At 34.9% G+C, this 21,028-nt stretch overlaps 1 protein-coding gene across 1 annotated transcript; it reads left to right on the top strand.

Moving 5' to 3' along the window:
• Positions 1-268: 268 nt before the first annotated feature.
• On the top strand, positions 269-20,816 carry LOC149802878 (mitotic spindle assembly checkpoint protein MAD2A-like). The gene is made up of 5 exons (XM_089952329.1): positions 269-358; positions 2,866-3,012; positions 4,504-4,624; positions 7,970-8,073; positions 14,322-20,816. Exons 1-5 carry the CDS (start codon positions 289-291, stop codon positions 14,486-14,488), a joined length of 609 nt encoding a protein of 202 aa, XP_089808455.1. The 5' UTR covers positions 269-288; the 3' UTR covers positions 14,489-20,816.
• Positions 20,817-21,028: the final 212 nt, after the last annotated feature.

A 21,028-nucleotide genomic window follows, 5' to 3' on the forward strand; every position in this document is an offset into this window, starting at 1 on the left:
AATCCAAGAGTGCCGAGTAGGAGTAGGGTACAAACTTCATTTCTCTTTAGGCCGACCCCAAAACATTTACAAAACATAACAGAATAAGACAACACATGCAATAACATAACACATAATTACAATAAGAGACAAATCACAGTTAACATGCCACTTTTAGATCAATGATTGCATGATATCAACTGGCTGAGAGAGAGAGAGAGAGTTAAGTCCCTTTAGCGGAATCTCTCTAAATGTTTCGTTAAGCTAACATATCCCAAATGAGGTGGCGGGAAGTTGAAAGCAACTGCGATGGCTGCTACGGTGACTCAAAATGCCATCACTTTAAAAGGATCCACTGAAATAGTTGCCGAATTTTTTAGTAAGCGACAGTGGGGAGCGCGAAGCCGCTTCTAATACATAGGATTCTCATTGCCGATGAGCCGCATTTTGTTGCTTGTTTCAGTGTGGTTTATCTTGGTTTGCCCTGTTTCAGTGACCGTGAACATTTATGGAAAATTTTAGAAACTGAAACCAGCAATAGACTTAAGCCAACATTTATCCGTGATGTTATATTCAAGATTTCATATATATCAAGATTTCATATCATACAACAAGATGGACCTTTAGTCACTTCGATCCTAAAGCAAAAACAAAACCTAGAAGATAGCTTCCAGTTTCGGTGACTAATGCTTCGTATAAAAACAAGGGATCATTTTTAAAAAAAATATATTATAGAATATATAAAAATGGAACATTTTATGTATAATTTGAATTTGCAGAGTTCAAAACTTAACCCACCTTTATGATGGCTTTCCAAATAAATTCACAGAATGCATTCAAACACATGCACCGTCCACCATTATAATATTGATATTTGGTCACTTTTTGCAAAATCTTGACCTCATGGTTATTTCAAGGTGAATTTTGCATATTTATTCCATATGATAATATAAAAATGGTTTTACAACATTCAGCTTTAGTAATAAATTCACTACCCTAAAGCCTTTATTTTAAGCACCTCCCTGCCATAATTTTTGCACAAAATACTATAATGATGAGTCGTACATAACTTGAAAGTACATTTTAGTTACCCTTAAAGCTAATAGTGCATAATCATTATAGTGTTCTTGTACATATATATGTTGATCTGAAATTGCAATTTAGTAAATAACAGTTGCCAATTGCGAATTATGTTAAAATAGTTTTGGTTGATTTTAATATCTTTAAAATGAAAGACAATAAACAGAAAAAGAAAAACTTCTCATTCCAGTTCTAAAATAATCTAATAGCCCAATGCCTGAGGCTCTTCTAATTTGAAATTGGGTCCATTCTATATTCTAAGATACGTGTCTGTTGGGCTTGTCATACAAAATTGTAATTTGCCTGAGGAAACTTCGATCGTGCTGATGAAATGTGTAAATGTATTTTCAAGATGTTGACATACATGCCATAACACTGCACAATCTAAATCAGATCACCACTGTCTTAGGTCAAATTGAGATTTGATTTTAATCAGATTGAAGTATGGCGTGTCATGCTAAAATTATGATTTTGTACTCCCAAATCCCTCCTGACAGTTGTGTTTTGAAAAAATATAATTTTCAGTATATGCCCGTTACATGTAGCATTTATAAACAGTAAACAGTCATGATTGGCAATGATCTAAAGCTATCCCTTGGAAAGTTTATATAGCAGCAGTTAACACGTTAACGTTAGCTTTTTATAATTTTCGCCTGAAAATCTAGTAGGAAACACATTTTGAAAGCTATTTCTGAATAGACTCGAAAACACCAAATCCCGAGTATTTAAATCACATCCATTCTATTTTTATAGTAGGATTATTTTGCCTAGTAAATCAACAGTGTGGAAAACAAGACGAGTCGATATACAAGTCAGATGGGTCTTATTTGTTTACCATATTTGTTGGAAATTCTGGTTTGGTGGCTTCTGATTTAACCCATGTTAATGGTGATGATGGTAAAGGTGGGCATGTGAAAAAGCTTGCCAGTAGTTTCCTGTGGGTTGGTGGTTCATGCCGGGTTTCACTAATTTCTTATGCCACCAGTGATACTGGCTACCATTTATAGCCTATATTGCATTGGGAAATGGTGTTAAACCCAAAACAATTATATGATGTTGACATCACAATGATAATTTAAATGTTAATCAGATAAAGGCTACAAATATTGTAATAATTCAATCAGATATTAGTTTTAGCACTACATAAAGAATTGTACACTGTATTTTTTCTTAAAACTAATTATCAGATCCAATTAAAATCAGAATCAGAATGATTGTCTTTGCAATTGCTCTGAATTTACAAGAGTCAACAAATGACAAGTGCAGTGTAAAATGCATGTTGTTTTTTGGGAGGCAGTGTAGCCTGTCGTAAAGTGATTTGAAATTGTTCAATTATTTTGAGCAAAATTTTGATTATGCAAGGTTATTAGTTTCTGAAGTTCCTTGTAGGTTATAATTCAGAATGAATTGGATTAAGATTGCTGGTAGTCGAACAATCGTGACATTGATTGACATTTTACGAATGAAGACTCTAATTACATCACTAAAATTTCCAATTTCAAGTATAAAAAAAATAAACAGTTTTGTTTCTATGAAGAGAAATATTTTTTGAATATTGAGAAATTGAATGAACAGAAAGGCACAACATAATTTACTGATCTTTGTGCAATTAGTTGATATAGTAATTGAGTCTTTAACTTCAGTTTTCATTTCATGGACACTGCTGGGATATGACAGTGAGCCCCTTGGTTAAAAAAACAAACTACATGTTTTAGCTTACCATGTCTTACTACATTATTTTTGCATGTGGTCATATAAGTGAAGTTGTTATCTCTGCGAAATAGCCAATTTTTTTCTTCTTTACAGTGTATGGAATCAACAGTATTTTGTACCAAAGAGGTATTTATCCCCCAGAAACCTTCACGAGAGCTCAGAAATATGGGTTGACACTGCTAGTTACAACAGATGAACAGTTGAAGAAGTACCTGAATGAAGTTATATCACAAATCAAAGGTTTATTGTCACATTATCTTTGGTCATATCTGTAGTTAAGTGGATAAACTGGAATTGCTAATGTCCACACATGCATATCTCAGTTACCTGTAACTATCATTTTCTAACACTATAAACTGAATTCCATCTACACTAATTAAGAGAGGTGATCATATTTAGGTTAATGCAGTAAGAAGACAAGTAGGTGATAGTTAAGTTTTGGGTGGGGGTGGGACTAAAATTCACGTTTTCACAGTTAATATCACCATCACTACCCAAAGGTTGTTGATCCAAATTAGTCTGCTTGTACATTAGCCCTTGGCATATATAGCTAGTCAACAGTATTTACCATTCTAGAGTTTGGTTGGATGCAGCTGAAAGAAAGTGATCCAGTTTGATTGCTCATTCTATTTAAATACAAAGATAGTTTCTCCACTTCACATTTTTCTTCAGACCACTCAAGTGGCTAAAAGGTTAGAGCATCCACCCCAGATGTGGGAGGCTGTGGGTTTGAACCTCGGCCATACCAAAGACTTATAAAAATGGTACTAACAGCTGCCTCGCTAGGTGCTCAGCTTTAAGAGGTTAGTGTTAGGACTGGTCGGCCTGGTGTCAAGATAATGTGACTGGGTGGGACGTCATGCTACATGTATGCAGCATGATGCCTCAGTGCTAGACATCACTAAAACTGTCACACTGCAGACATTGTAGCGATATGACTGAAAAATTGTTAAAGCTACATAAAAAATTCAAATCACACACACACACAATCACAGTAGGCTGCTATTGTGAGGCAGTCAAGTCAAAAGCCAGAATTGTATATTTGGGACTGAAACTTAATTCTTTAACATGATAGTAGGACCGGAATTATCTGAACCTATGTAACCTTTATTTAGCAGTCAGCTGTTCACAATGGTAATTCTAATTACCCCACCTCTGGAAAATGTAATGGTTGGCAGCCCAGCCAGGTATTGCCTAACTAAACAGTAGATTCTTTCTGCCTTAAATGGTAACTGGCATGTATCTACAGTTCCTGTGGAGTCTGTTCAAACTAAAATGTTACTTTATGTGGAAGGCTTTGTTTAGATAAAGTAATATTATTTCTGTTGATGTGCAAACATTTTTTTTATCTCCCTTGTGCTCACTGAACTCCAGTCATGTTGATAGTGTAACCAGTTATATAAGGTGAACCTGTGTACAGCAGTCAGTTTTGCATTTTCCCAAAGGTGGCCACTATTGACATGTTTGATTGTATATAATCTTTCAGACAAGTTTGTTGTCGTCATTCAGTTTTTGTTGGTATTCAAGTATTTGAAAGTAGCAGATCGTTTATGCTGGTTGCTGTATTCAGTGAGACTTTAGTAAATACCTAAGCTTGTACCTAGAAATGCAAGAAGTTCCTGTCTGGGTTGTTGAAGCAGAAAGACACATTATACAGATTCTTATTTATCTCTGACTATTCGATCAGATGGTTCTACGAGAATTTGTACATATTTTTCTTTCTTTCTTCAGAATGGCTATTTAACATGACAGTGAAAAAGCTAGTGGTAGTTATTAAGAGCATAGATACAAATGAAGTCTTGGAGCGTTGGCAGTTTGATGTGGATTGTGACAAAACTGCTCTAACAGAAAGGTAATCATATTCAACAGTTTCCATTTTACAAATACAGCTTACTGATGTTGAAACCACTATTTTTGCAAGTGGTCTCCTCTTTTTCACTTCTTTTAATTACAATCACCAGTGTTAAGATTGGTCTCTGAGGTTGGAGGTTCTGCCATTGTTATTTAGGTGCTATGTGTTAACATTGTCAGTGCTCAGTTGTGATATCATCTATGATGATAGTTTTGACCATACATGTACATTGTATATCAACTAATGAATGAAAAAAGAAACAATTATCTCATCCGGAAACAATAATTTATTGAGAGACAAAAGTTAATGGCCAAATTCAAGATGAAAATGGATTAACTCTATAAACAAAGGGTGTAATCAGTCACACAAACTTGAATGAATGATGGCTTGTTGTGTGGAATGTAATCACTGTAACATCTGGCAAAATTAGTAACAAACAACACATGTCTTTAACACCATCAATTGAATCCAGGCTTAATAGACAAAGACCTAATTTACCCTCAGACAATACAGATCAACTCCAAAGATTATTTTATTTACTTGACCACTTCCATGACTTTGGCACTACTGTGTCAATTCATGTCATTTACATTATCCCACTTTGCAATCTGTAACGAATGTCACTTAAGTAGTCCCCCTCTTATAAGGCCACCCCTATTGCAGCAGGGAAGTGGCCTTTCTAGAGGGGGATGACAATTGCGAATAGTAAATACATAAGAAAGTCACAAGTACATTTAATTTTATAACATTTAATATTTTCATTAAAAAATCACATGCATGTTGTGAAATACATGTAAAACAAACTATTTCATCATTTTCAAAAGAATGTTACGAATAACCATTGATAAAGTTTTCAGACATGATTTTTCTCCATTTTAAAGTGGAATTCCGCGTTTCTTCTGACTTGATTCCTATTTTCTTGATGTAGTCCGGTTGTTTTAAAATTATATCCGATCCAGGGGTTTTTTTTCTGTTTTTTAAACGGTCTGTTCGGGCCCATTCCGCAACGACCTTTGTAATGTATTTGCTCCATATATTAGTTAGCCCACAACTCTCGTAAAGAGTATTCTGATTGGTCCAGAGTTTAAATTCATCCAGTGAATCTTCATGTAAATGAAACTGATGGCAATGGAAAGAAGAAGCATGCTTACAAAAAATGGCATCCCGAGTTGTTGGAGAGAGACCATGACACGAGAAGTTAGAGAAAGGTTTTAAAAAAACATGGAAATGGGAATGGCTGAGGCGAAAAGTCAATGGAAATTTAGTTGGTCAGTTTATAAGAAAACTGAACTCTAGAGGATTGGTGTTTTGTGACCTCTGCTCTATGGTAATCACAGTTGGAAGTGTATGGAACACCACCTACAAAGAAGCTGCATACGGAAAAATTGAAGCTTAGAAGGCATCTATGTGATTCTGCTATAACACTGTGTGTGTGGGCCTTAGAACCCTACTGTGTTATTGACCGAACTGTGTTATGACCATCCAAGTCCGTTACCCGAAGAAAATGATGCATTTGCCTAAAATATGGCTATGGTGGGGGGTAGTAAAAGGGGGCACACAAATATGTGCTTTTGATTAAATGAAGGTTAACTAGTTTAAAAAACACTTGTGTATTGACAACTTATATTCATGTAGTACAATCCATAATCCATTAAGTACCTTACATGTATATAATAAATTCATGAATTTGAGTATAGATCACATTATAAAATTCATGTATGACATGCACCCCATTAGAAAACAACAAAATAAGATAAAGAAAAATTTGTTAGCTCTCATTTTCACCTATATCCAGACCTGCCAACCCTCATGATTTTGGCATGAATTTCACGACTATTAATAGTGATTAACAGATTCATGTCGCATGTAAAGAAATAATGAATTCTCAATCGGCTTAAATCATGAATAAAATTAATTTTATCCCATTAAGTACGAGTCAAAATAGCAGAAATGGTCACCGATATCGATAATATTGCAGTATTGCTAGTGATGATGCTAGTGGAACCATATCTAATTGTTACAGTTTGGCCTGTAGCAAGCATTGTAAAGTATATAATTTATATTTGGAACTGAAGTTTTACAAATACTCATGGAGAATACTGGTGCCCAACTGATTTTTTTAATTAAATGGCACATCACATACTTGTAGCAACTCTAAAAAAATTTTTTAACAGACACCAAATGAAGACAGCTGTTTGAGTGTAGGAATCCTTCAGATATTGAAAGATTAGCATGTATCGTCATTTACTTGAGAATATATTTTTCTGCGCATGTGCTGACACAACTAATCATTACTTGTTTGACATTTCATGTTATGGAATAATTCCATTTCATAACTGTTTTGAAGATTGCTATGAAACTTTACACACACATTCATCTCGTGGTCCAGTAGAACCTAAATGAAAATTGTGACCCTCAGATATCCAATATGGCCACCAAGACTGCCTTCTTGAAAGTCTTATTGTTCCTACAACTCCCAGTTTGGCATGGAGTTTGCAATAAAAGAATTCTTATGATCTGTAATTTGTTGATCAAAATGTTGCTGATCTGACATATAGTATGGCTGTCATTGTGGCCATCTAGAAAATCTTGTTACCTCTATTCCTCCTGTTATATTGACATTGGGTTTTCACTAAATGACTTCATGTAATTTATAGCTGGTCTTAAACAAAATGGTACAGCTCTAACATCCAATATGGCCACAACTGCAGCCATCTTAAAAATCTTGTTATTGTTAATACTAAATGGATTGTCATTTCAACATGGTGTTTTCACCAAAGAACTTATTGTGATCCCTAGATGGTCCTAAATGAAAATGGTGACCCTCAAACGACCAGTATGGCTACCACAGTGTTAATGACCTCCTGGCAACATTCGGGTTAGAAATTGTAAATTGATCATTGAAATGATTAAGTTTTTTGCCTCTTTTAAATTCTTGATGATTTTCATTTTTTTAATCTGTAGAGGGTTATAAATAATTGGGATAGTGTGCAAACACTATTGAAGTTGAATTTCCATTAGATTTAAAGTTGGAGAGTGAGTGGCCAAAGTAGGGGGGGTTGGGGACCTCTCCCCACAAGGGATAGTTTATTTTTGAAGTAGCCAGGTGTAAAGTAAAGTAGCCAGGTAAATCACCCAGCTCCGAGCTGATAAGGAAACCCCTGGAAGTACGTTGATGGAACAGATATACTATACCACATTGCTAGAAAACTGGCTTGAACTCAAAACTCAGCCAATATGTGACAAACAGATGGACTGATGGATGCATTGATACACATAACATATGCAGTAGCCATACCCTACTGGGGCATAAAAAGGTGTTAATTGATTATATTATTGTTTCAGCAAACCACGAGAGAAATCAGAGAAAGAAATTAGCAAAGAAATTGGCTCTGTGATTCGACAGATAACAGCCTCAGTGACATTTCTTCCATTGCTGGAAAGTGCTTGTGAGTTCATTAAGAAACGTAACTTTAATGATATTCAAAATCAGTACAGTATTTGTTGTTTGCATTAGATACATATTTGTTTTATTAGCTTGCTTTTAATATAGTCCAACAGTGGTACGAATGAGCCATTACTAAAATATTTCTGTGATCATTCATGGGGTTAAGATTGAGAACTGAACTTTCTACATCGTAAATAAGTTACCATTTTCTGTTTGAAATTGGTAACTTGTAAATGCTTGGTGTAGTAGAACCAAACAATGTTCAAAAGTCTCTGTGTAGATTACAGTGGTAATTGGTTCGTTGTGGACTGATTCTTTATTTTCATTTAACTCGATAGATGAAAATTAAAACCGGTTCCCAGTCTTCTAAAAATATATGTGAATTCTGTATCAACGGTACTTGTCACATACAAAACATCGTGTGTGGTATGTACAGTTCATATATGGTATTAAATCCTGATGCATGCACTAAATTAAATATAAAAAGTTGCTGGGTGTCAGTGTTACTCATTTCATACTGATTTCTCAATGATAATAAAAGAAATCTGATCAAACATGGTTGCTTTATGTGTAATTTTTGTAATACATACAGGTGGTTAGTTTACTATCGGCACCATATTTGCCAGGAGGGGTAGACTGGTCTTTACATTACTAATATGCTTTTAGTGCACAGTACAGATCTATAAAAAAACATGGACAGATGGAGGTAGCAAAAATGCTAGGGAGGCATATCAGATTCCTGATTTGCAGATTAACCTTGGGGTTATGCTTATTAAAGACAAAGTAAGACTAACTTCATAGGAAAAATAAAAATGTTTGGAACTTTATATATTCAAGAGCATTTTGGAGCAGAAATACTCATGAGACATTACCTGTGAACTGTGTAAAATTCTGAAAAACAACAATAAAGAACAGTTTCCCAACTTGTTGTGGCTGGCAAAGCTAGCTATTCATAGACCCCTTCAGATGGCAGGAAGTGAAATGGGATACTCAGTACCAAACATTCGTACACAGATAAAGAACAGATTAAGGTTAGAAAAAGTCAACAGATTAATGCTTATACAGCTTGAAGGGGAACGTTGATTTCAACGGAGACCAAACAGAGTGGAGCAGGAAGATGAGTTAGATAGTTTTTACCAAAAGACTTCTTATGAATTAGTCCTAAATAAAAATGGTGCTAATCTGACGTCCAGTATGACTGCCATTGCACCAGTCTTGAAAGTCATCTTATTCCTGCTCCCTGAGCATAAGGCCATATCTACACGTTTTTTCCATGAAAGACATTTTACATCAAATTGGTAGAAAATGAAAATAGTGCCCCTCAGACATCCATTATGGTCAGCTTGGTGGCCATCTTGAAAACTTGTTATAACTCTTCCTTCTCAGTGGATAATCATACTGATGTGGGATGTTCACTGAAAGACTTGTTATGCTGTCTGGTTGGTCCTAGATAAAAATTGTACAGTATTGATCTTGCATGCATTATTGCCTTCATAGCTGTAATTTTGAAAATCTTGTAGATACTCCTTCTCAATGGATGGTCGTCGTATTGACAAAGTTTTCACTTAAAGATATCATAAGCTCTCTCATTGGTCTTGAATGAAAATGGTACCAATTTTATATACAGTAATGATGCCTTTGTGGTAATTATGAAAATCTTGTCACTACTTCTCTTGAATAAATTGTCATATTGACATTGGGGTTTCATTCAAAGACTTTATGCCTTGTTTATCTTTTTTTTTTTAAATGGTACTGATCTGATATCCATTAGGCTGCCAGCCATCTTGAAAATCCTATTATTGCTACTCGTCCTTTGCTGATGGTTTTACAGGATTGCACTGTGAATGTGGATTTCTGTGAGTTTATGTCCTGTGTCTGACCAAACCTGACTCTTGTGAGCCTAACGTGCCTGACATTTCATCAAAGAACAAATTGGAAATAAGCACCTATTATATTTCTTTAATACAGGTCTGTCCCTGTCTTTGTTGGTGTTAGCAAAGGTCAGAGTCACAGAAAGGGAATACAAACTTTCACTTAGCACTTAATTCCCGTTTTAAAGTAACACGGAGTAAAGATTGTAATGTTTCACAGGGTCTGTGATTTTTTTAACATTATAGCTGAGAAATGCTAATAAAAGTTTCAAATAACATACATAAATACATGTTATCAGGAGGGGAAAAAATTTATAAACTAGAACATTAGTCTTTTATTATTTGAATGGAAGGAAATTTTCAGTGGTCATCTGTTTTTTTAATATTAATCTGACACTTTTTATTGGTTTGTTTTTCAGTGACATGCAAATGCTTTTAAAGAATATCGGGTGTGTGATACTGAGATTGTAGGTAGAGTCTAATGTTAAATATGCTAACTAGAACCTCACTAGCTCTGGGTACAATGGGTGTTACTGAATCATTGGCATACTTGTCACTTCCATTAGCAAAAACATCCATTGCTTCCTGGTGATGATTAATTTCACACATCTTATCCTTAATTGTTAGTATCACAGATGTGGCAATGTCAATATCAGAAATAAATTCCAAGAAATCAATATCCTCATTATCAGACCCAAGCATGTATAAATTGTCATGCACCATGCTGTACTATTTCTGATAATGACGTGTCAGCTCACTAACACTAGGTGTAAGAATGATTGTATCTACAGATTTTTTTGACTAAAAGACATAAGCTGTCTTATATAAACATAAGTAGTGGTGGAGCATCAGAGTCCAAATTCAGTGATAGTAGCTGTGATACCTTCCCTGGCTGCCTCAGTGTGTCCTTTAGAAAGGCACTTTAAACTCATTTCCTTGGCATGATACAGCCAATATTGTGGTAAAAGTGTTATGATAACCAATGAAACTGAACTTAAAATGGTGTCCCTTGGACATTTGTTACGGACACAGTTGTGGCCATCATGAGAACTCATTCTACCTATTTCATAAAGACTTTATGCTTTCTATTTGGTTTTATATCCAGCATTGTTTTGATGGCAGTAAAATGTTATAAATCTTGTTGCTATTGGTCCTGAGCCAATGGTTATACTGACAATGAGTTTTCACAAAATACTTATTCTGTCAGGTTGGGCCCCCCGCCCCTCAAGAAAATGGTGCCAATGTGACATCCAATATGCAGTCTATGCTCAAGGACTTTTTATATCTGGTTGGTCTTAAGTGAAAATGGTGCCAAACAGATGTCCAGTATCATGGTAGTGGTGGCCCTGTTGAAAATCTATTTATTGTTACACTGTACCTCTCCTGAATTTATGGTAAAAACAATGGGGTTTCTACTGAAATACTTCTTATGATATGTAGTTGTTCTTAAATGATTTTTTTTATTTATTAGATCTCCAACTCATGGTAGGTAACTTGAAAAACTTGTTATGGCTGCTTATTCTGGTCATAGTTTTGACTAAAAGACTTCTTATAATATATTGTTGGTCCTAACTTAAAGTGTTGTAGGTTCTAATTTAAAGTGTTTTTGGTCCTAACTTTAGGTGTTCTTGGTCCTAACTTAAAGTGTTGTTGGTTCTAACATAAAGTGTTGTTGGTTCTAACATAAAGTGTTGTTGGTCCTAACTTAAAGTGTTGTGGTCCTAACATAAAGTGTTGTTGGTTCTAACATAAAGTGTTGTTGGTCCTAACTTAAAGTGTTTTTGGTTCTAGCATAAAGTGTTGTTGGTCCTAACTTAAAGCGTTGTTGGTCCTAACTTTAGGTGTTGTTGGTCCTAACTTAAAGTGTTGTGGTCCTAACATAAAGTGTTGTTGGTTCTAACATAAAGTGTTGTTGGTCCTAACTTAAAGTGTTTTTGGTTCTAGCATAAAGTGTTGTTGGTCCTAACTTAAAGCGTTGTTGGTCCTAACTTTACGTGTTGTTGGTCCTAACTTAGTGTTGTTGGTTCTGACTTTAGGCATTGTTGGTTCTAACTTAAAGTGTTGTTGGTCCTAACATTAAGTGTTGTTGGTCCTAACTTAAAGTCTTGTGGTCCTAACATAAAGTGTTGTTGGTCCTAACTTAAAGTCTTGTGGTCCTAACATAAAGTGTTGTTGGTTCTAACTTAAAGTCTTGTGGTCCTAACATGGAGTGTTGTTAGTCCTAACTTAAAGTGTTGTTGGTTCTAACATAAAGTGTTGTTGGTCCTAACATAAGGTGTTTTTGGTCCTAACTTAAAGTGTTATTGGTTCTAACTTAAAGTGTTACTGGTCCTAACATAAAGTGTTGTTGATTCTAACTTTAGGTGTTGTTGGTCCTAACTTAAAGTGTTGTTGGTCCTAACTTTAGGTGTTGTTGGTCCTAACTTAAAGTGTTGTTAGTTCTAACTTAAAGTGTCATGGTCCTAACTTAAAGTGTTGTGGTCCTAACATAAAGTGTTGTTGGTTCTTACTTAAAATGCTGTGGTCCTAACATAAAGTGTTGTGGTCCTAACTTTAGGTGGTGCTGATCAATGGTGGCTATCTTAAAAATGTTATTACTACTATATAGATCATATTAACATGGGCATACCTACTTTGTCCTTAATGAAAAGCCATGCTGACATCCAAATATGTGTATTGCAGCAGCAGATTTAAAAATCTTGTGATCTCTAAAGAATAACAAAAATGTTTTTGTTTTGACCACTCAACAGTTAAAAGAATGAAATGGTTCTGTTTGCCCAATAGAGACCAGTCCCTTCAAGTGATTTTTGCTTTCTTAATCCTCTCTCTCCTGTCCCACCACAAAACATGGGGAATTAAAAATGTGTGTGACTTGTATGTTGCTACAGTTCTCCATACAGAAGTTGCTAAAACAAGGTTTTCAAACTGTCCACCTTAGCTATCATATCTGATGTCACATAAGTACCTGTTTCATGTAGGACTAATTAGATATCAAAAGAAGTATATTTAGATGAAGTAGCCATAACATTCTTTTTAAGATGGCCATGATCCTTACCATATTCTGCATCAGATTGGCATATTTTTATTTTGTACTAACCAGACAGGATAAGGAGTCTGTTGGTGAAAAGCCAAAGTTGCTGTAGCCTTCCTTTAGAGGAATTAGTGATAAAAACATCTGGTGGCCATGATGGCTCTTGGATTAGAACCACTTTCATTTATTACCATGCAGACATCACAACAGGACTTCAAGTGAAAATTCCAAGTAGATATAACAACCCTGTTAAAAAGTACAAGTAATAACAGGACTTTCAAGTGAAAATTCCAAGTAGATATAACAACCCTGTTAAAAAGTACAAGTAATAACAGGACTTCAAGTGAAAATTCCAAGTAGATATAACAGCCCTGTTAAAAAGTACAAGTAATAACAGGACTTTCAAGTGAAAATTCCAAGTAGATATAACAACCCTGTTAAAAAGTACAAGTAATAACAGGACTTTCAAGTGAAAATTCCAAGTAGATATAACAACCCTGTTAAAAAGTACAAGTAATAACAGGACTTCAAGTGAAAATTTCAAGTAGATATAACAACCCTGTTAAAAAGTACAAGTAATAACAGGACTTTCAATATGGCCATCATGGCAGCCATATTAGATATTGGACTGGTCCTGTTTTTGTGAAGAACCAACTAGACCTCACCTGAAATTATATGGTGAAAACACTTTATAGTCTGTTTAGGATGAGTATTGATAATGAGATTTTCAAGACTGGGTGTCCAAGGGCATTTCCAGTGGGTGCCATTTTCATTTAACAACAACTAAACATCACATTAATGTGTTTTAGTGAAATCCCAGGTTGATATGTTGATCTATTCAGGAGCAGTGATAAGACTTTTAGGATGGGCACTTTGATGGCCATATTCGATGTTTGATGGACAGCATGTCCATTTAACTAGATGTTACAAAATGTGTTCAAGTGAAAACCCTATGTCAGTATGACCAGCCATTCAGGATGATTAGTGATTATCAAACTGACTGTCGTGATGAATGTCATATTGGCACTAAGATTAACTTGGCATCATTAGAAGTCTTTTAGTAAAATAGAACCATGTCAGTACAAACATCCATTCCGGGGGACTTGTAATAAAAAGATTTTCAAGATGAGTACTACTGGATGTCAGATCAGCATGATTTTCTTTTAGGACCAGCTAGACCTGTCAATATGGCCATCAGTTTAGGAGTAATAGTGATAAGATTTACAAGATGGCTGCAGTGGTAGTCAGATTGGATATCCTATTTGTCTTATGTCACATAAGCTCTTTGTGACCAGTAAAAATCATATGCTGTCAATATATATGCTCACAGTCTGAACTTTATTTCAGGTGAATTTGACTTGTTGGTGTATACTGACAAAGATCTTGAAGTTCCAGAAGCCTGGGGTGAGTCTGGTCCACAGTTCATTGCTAACTCGGAGGAAGTGCGGTTGCGTACCTTCACCACTACCATACACAAGGTGGACACCATGGTGGCTTACAAGAAGAGTGACTAAGAATTCATTGCAGCAAAGGTGCTACACAATAGACATTTGCATCTCAATATAATGCAGTGAAGATGGACGTATTTCCCTGTTAAAATTGTTGTGCAGAAATCGCTTCAAATAGCTTCCCGATTTTTTTTCTTACTGGATATATGCTTACATCTATTTCAAGTCTTTGTTTTCTTGCATATTGCTTGCAGTCAAACCTGTGTGTAATAACCACTCAGGGGATAATATCATGAAGCAGTGATGCCATCCATTCCCATTTTGGTGGAATCATTCCTGTATTTGACCTAAAATTAAGCCATTACAATTACGTTTGTCAGATTCTGATTTTCTGGTCAGATGAAGTTTTTATGTAACTTAAACATCGGTTTATTTACATCACTGAAATGTTGTAATGTCTAATTGCAATTTCTGAAAGAGTACCTAAGTAATTGTGAAAAGAGTACCAAAGTAATTGTGAAAAGAGTACCTAAGTAATTGTGGAAAGAATACCTTAGTAATTGTATAAAAAAGCAATTAAAAATAATGTCACATTAGTGATCTGATTCACTTGTGAAAGTTAAGAAAGATCATGAAACAAAAGTTGTACCTTGGTGAGAAAAACTGTGCTACAGGAATTCAGAACTTAATATGCAAGGCATTATCACTGGATAAAGTATACAAGGCATTATCACTGGATATACAGTATACAAGGCATTATCACTGGATATACAGTATACAAGGCATTATCACTGGATACAGTATACAAGGCATTATCACTGGATATAAAGTAAACAAGGCATCAACACTGGATATAATGTATACAAGGCATTATCGCTAGATATAAAATACATAAGGAATTAACACTGGACATAAAGTACACAAAGCATTTACTCAAGATATGTAGTATGCCGTCACTGTCTTCTTTGAATGGACTGAAAAGTGGCACATTTGACTAATTGACTGGTTGGAGCTGGCATCTCTGAGGAATTGGTCCTTATGGTTTGGTTTGATTTTTTGGGGTTAAATGCCATTTTTCAGCACATGATACATGGTGGCCATTATATTTGGTTGAAGGAAAAAGCACCAAACTACAGGAATCTACTAGCACACTTTCTAACATATCCATGTTGGTCCAGCTGAGATTTGAACCCACATGGACAGAAGTGAGTGATTTGTAAAGGCCAGTGCCTTACACCACTTGGCCATCAGTGGTCCCTGGTCATTATGAGCAGGAAGTCTTTGTATACATGTAAATTTATATTGATTTCGGTGAAATGGGACCATTTCGGTTGGTCTTTATATGTACAGATAATACATACAGTGTGACCCCACTATAACACGGTAGTTTGGAGCCATCAAACCCAGTCGTGTTATAGACTGAACCATGTTATAAGCAACCAGGTCAGTTAGCTGAAGAAAATAATGCATGTACTCCAAAAAATTTGTGGGGGGTAGGTAATAAATGCAGGCACAAAAATATATGCTTCATTGGCAAAGTTACCATCTTAAATTGATGCATAGGAAATGAGAAATACACCTGTAGTGAAATAGAGAAGGCATATATAATATTTTACTTTATTCTGAGAACCACTCATTGGTACATACATGTGTATACTGTTTATATATATACATATCTGATGTATAGCATGAATAGATTATCAACACTGTACTCGCCCATGAATTTCATCACATACATTGCATCTACAGTTCAAGTAATTCCATCGAAAATTGCACACACACAGATTTAAAATATTCAATAATTTTGTCACAGGTCATATAGATCTGAATTCAGTGAGGGAAAAAAATAGCACAATCATGTAACGAATGATGAAGCACATTTACTTTTCGGTACGTCCCAAGTCTGTAAAAGTTAGTTCGCGTTTTAAGCAGCCATTGGTAGCATTCGTAAGCATAAACCGTTTTCCTGCAAAAAGGAAACAATCCATCAGATTCCATTGCTTTTATTTAAGTTTGGTACTGACTTCCTTTCAAGAAAGGTTCTTTGTTTTTATTGAAGATTGTAGTTGGCTTTCTTTGATGATCAGTGTATGCGTTATTCAAGTCACTGCTAAAGGGCAGCTTTGGAGAACCAAACAAATGCCTGTTTGTTATTGTGGTGGCAACATCAAATAATTGTATTGCATGATTAAGACTGATTTATTTTCCATTTGCTGCATACATTTTCATAACAATTGGTGCTTCAAATGTAATCTGTTTTCCTTGAAATTTCAGCAAACTATTCTCTCTGGGTACATTTTAAAAAAGGAATTGGTCAATTGTAGGTACTGTTCCTCCTGCCTATTTAATAGAGCAACAAGTAAGATCTTGTTTGCTTTATTATTTTTAATTTCTTCTTCTTTTGTTTTTTTTTTTTTACATTTGTGGTAGCAGAGTGATGATACCTTCCATGCATGTGTCAGAAATTTTAAAAAGGGTCCATGGGTGATAGAGACGCAGGTAATCTGGTCTGATGACAGGGATTACTATAGAAAACATGAGTTTTCTGAAGGATTTAATTCTGAGTGAAAAGAAGAATTTTACTTACCATCCACATACTAATATCAGTCTCTGTAAATATATTAATTACCTGTGAGCGGATGAAAATCTGATGAAAGATAAATTATTAGATAATACCTTGTCCGGTTGATCTCTGCTACCAGGAATGTCAACATACAGTACTCATGTAGATGTCAACATGCGCAGATTATGATATAACAATGCACTGCTAAAATGGTTTGTCAATATCGACAGAATTTGTTTATGTAACAGAAGATAAATTCCAGTGCATTTTATATCAAGTTAGCAGTTTGCGGCTTCCTTTCATGGGGTCTCTGAATTTCTCCACTCCAAACCAATGGTTGTATATACAAGTTTAAACAGCCAACAATATTGCCAGATGGTACATTTTGCAGCCAGTAAGGAAACAAAATCGCAATTTGCGACATTGGCGAAACCCTGCAGGATCCCTGAATAAACTTTTTACACGTTATTTTTTCGTACATTTTAGAAGAAAAAAACTATTTTTTCGTTTACAACAAACATACATATAAAATTTCAGGAGCCATGCCATGATTGTCTTGTATTATTCATACGTGATCTCTTCCCCAAAATGATAATAAACCTTTTGGTTATTTTTTTCTTCATACTTTTAAGAAAGATTTTTTTGTGTATGAGAAAAATACATGTATATGAAATTTTAGGAGCCACACTATAACCATGTTATATCCTAATTCGTGTTTTAACGGAGCATGCTATAGCAGGGTCACACTCTATACAGGTTGTTGGATACAGTTTACCTGTGGATTATAGTGAAGAATTACAGTGAAGAAACCTGTTGCTCATCATTCTTTAATGGCCTTGATGGGCATCATATGCAATTAAATTTTGTCACACTGCAGAATAAATCTAATTGCATTAGATTCGTCAGTTACAGTATAATTTTACCCTGTAATCAGTGATTGTTTTTAGGTTTTAAGGAGACATGTAGTAAGCACATATAATTATTATACACCACTCACCTGTATAGAAATAGGGGTATATAGTAATCCTTGTATCTGTCCTTCTGTGCAGGACTTGTTTGCAATCCTAGTCCAGCAGTTTTTGATAGATTGCCACAAAACTTGGTAAATATTATGACATGGACTTGGGTTTTTTGACATGGGCTTTTACCAAAAGACTTCTAATGATGTCAAGTCAGTCTTAGTTGAAAGTAGTGCTGATCTGACGTCCAATATGGCAACAATGGTAGTCATGTTGAAAATCTTGTCTCTACTCCTTTTAACCAGAAAGTCATATCTGCCTAGGGTTTTCACCTAAAGACTGCTTAGGATGTTTTGTAGATCTGATATCCATTATTGACAAAATGGCAGCCATCTTGAAAATCTTGTTATCGCTACTTCTTAAATAGGAAGTGGTATGAACATGGCATTGTCACCATAAATCTTCTTGTGATGACATTAATACCAGTCTAACAGCTAATATGGCTATGATGACAATCATCGACACAATCGTGTTTTTGCAGCTCCTCTTGAATGGATGTCCATATTAACATAAACTATGCACCATAAGTTTGTTAAGATAACTAGCTGGTCGTAAATGAAACTGGTGCCAATATAATATCAAGTATGGCTGCCATGACAGTCATCTTGAATTTTTTAAAAATTGTTTTAATTAATTAGGTTGGAATATTGACATAGGGGTTTAGTTATCTTACATCCAGTATGATTGCCACTGCAGCCAGTTTGAAAAGCTTGCTATTTAAGGATATAGAGATGGTTTCAAAACCATTATGTCCTTAAAATTCTTTTCATCCAGTAGTCATTCCATTTAAGAGACTTGTTTGAGTTATTACCCCTTTTGTCTTATTGCAGCGTATTACACAATCTAGTTAATGCATCTAGTTCTCCAATTTTTACAAAATTTACATGAAACTTTATATATTTGATGGTCATCCATGATGAAATGCATTAAAATAACTTATTTTTGCTCTTGCCATTTTTTTTAGATTTATTGTCATTTTTGTTTTGTAATAGTGGATGACAGTCTCATTGATGGCACTAGATTCATAGTTTTAATGGATTGCAGTGAAACTTAGTAAATTTTGTGGTCAAGTTTTTGGGGGCCCTGTGTGACTGTGTTGTCTAAGGTGCTTGCCTTTGCAGATTCCATGACATCTCACCTATTTCAACGTGAGTTCGAGTCTCATTTTGTGAGAAAGATTGCCAGTAACTTCCCATAGGTTCGTGGTTTTTTTCAGTCTTCCTGGGTTCTTCTACCAAATACACTGACCTCCACCTTTAGCCTATCATGTACTGAAAAATAGCATTAAACCCACAAATCCACAATTTGTATGTCTACTGGTCACAGACAGGAAGAGTTTATATGATAGTCTAGTCACCATCGATCTGTCCGTTATTTGCTGAAGTACTTGTCATGAAACTTTAAACATATTCATCCGAAGATTTATAAAGGCAATGTTAACATTATCAATTATTATTTATAACTAGAAAAATATCCCCTGGTCTTGACTTGCCACCTCGCCAGTTGCCCGAATAAAGATACTTTGCATCTTGTTTTACATTTTCTTGCAATCTCATGCTAAGCATGCATCTAGGAAAAAAGAAAATGTGGTTCTTGAATTAAACTGGAAAATTGTCAATTTGTCAACATTCCTAGAAGATATATTTCCACTCAATTTCACAGCAATCATGGGTTTTCTTACACTGTTCCTAAAATTCTGAGAAGTCATCGGAGGATCTAATTTTACCAGCAAAATATTCAATTTGTTCCAAATTTGCTCAACGTTGGATTTTCCAGCCCTGCCCAAGTGAAACAATTTTTTTTATATAAAATCTCTGCATCTTATACCTATATTATGTGTAAATATCTTTTCTTCTGAAGTCCTATTTCATTACCTGTCAAGTCTTGCTTATAGTGTGTTTTGCAAGTGTCTTGGTGGAAAATATATGACATTGATATATATATATATTACATAGATTAATTTCTTTCCTCTAAGAACAATTATATTTGGCATTAGTGAGTGTTGTTCGTACAGCTGTAGAGCAGTTTTAAAATAATGCAAATTTATTGTTCCTTCTTAAAAGTAGTATCCATAACTGTAATTATAAAATGATGTTTCATTAGTGTTCATTCTCCAGCCTAGTATTAAATGTGCACAGTTTATGAAATTGCATGATCATTTGTGCTCACTGTCAACCATCTAGCTTTTGTAATTTTTTTCAGAGCCACTGTACATATTTTGTACAAATAGCTTTATCATTGCTGGTTATTCAGTATTTGTATCAGGTATTTATGTAGTATCCACAGCGCACATTTTAAAAGATTATTGGTTCATAAGAGTCCATTCATTAACGTAGGATTTGTAGATTTTGTAAATTTCTAGCCGTCACCTTCTAACATGCCTAGCTTCTAGATTTAAGTAGTTTCACTAGAACATTTTTTTCTGTGTGCTGCAAATGGCATTTAATACCAATTTTGTACTTAGTTGCTATTTAAAACGTCTTTTTCTGCACCTTAAACTTGGACTATATTATTTTTATCTGTCCACTATTCTCTGTTGCAGTTTGCATGATTAGATGAGAGAAGTACTTACTGCATAATTATTGTTTTGGCAGTCATCATAGATGGACAGACTTTGAGAATACCTTTTTATTGAGAAAGAATGTTTGTAACACACATATTGAGACTGATTGTTGCAAGGTTGAAATATATTGCTTCGTAATTGTGCAGAATCAAATATCTTCCTTTTGTTTTTTCATTGAATGTGTTTTGAATGTGTATTATGTGATAATTTTCTGCAGTGACAAAAATAAAATGCTTTATTGGGCTTTAATTATTTGTTGGAATCTAGTTAAATTGGTAGACTATCTGACTTCCTTGTTCAGTACCTGCCCAGGCCAACTCCTGTGAGCTGTCTCAAGTGTATCATTGGGGAAAGGCACTTAGCTCATATTTCTCCTTCAAATACGTTCCCCGATCACATTAGCGTTAGGGATATAAGCCTGGTACCTCTCGAATCCAGCCCTACTAAAAGACGAAAATTCG

The sequence above is a fragment of the Sinohyriopsis cumingii genome, chromosome 3 (assembly GCF_028554795.1).
Source record: "Sinohyriopsis cumingii isolate HCF-2022 chromosome 3, ASM2855479v2, whole genome shotgun sequence".
Taxonomy (NCBI): domain Eukaryota; kingdom Metazoa; phylum Mollusca; class Bivalvia; order Unionida; family Unionidae; genus Sinohyriopsis; species Sinohyriopsis cumingii.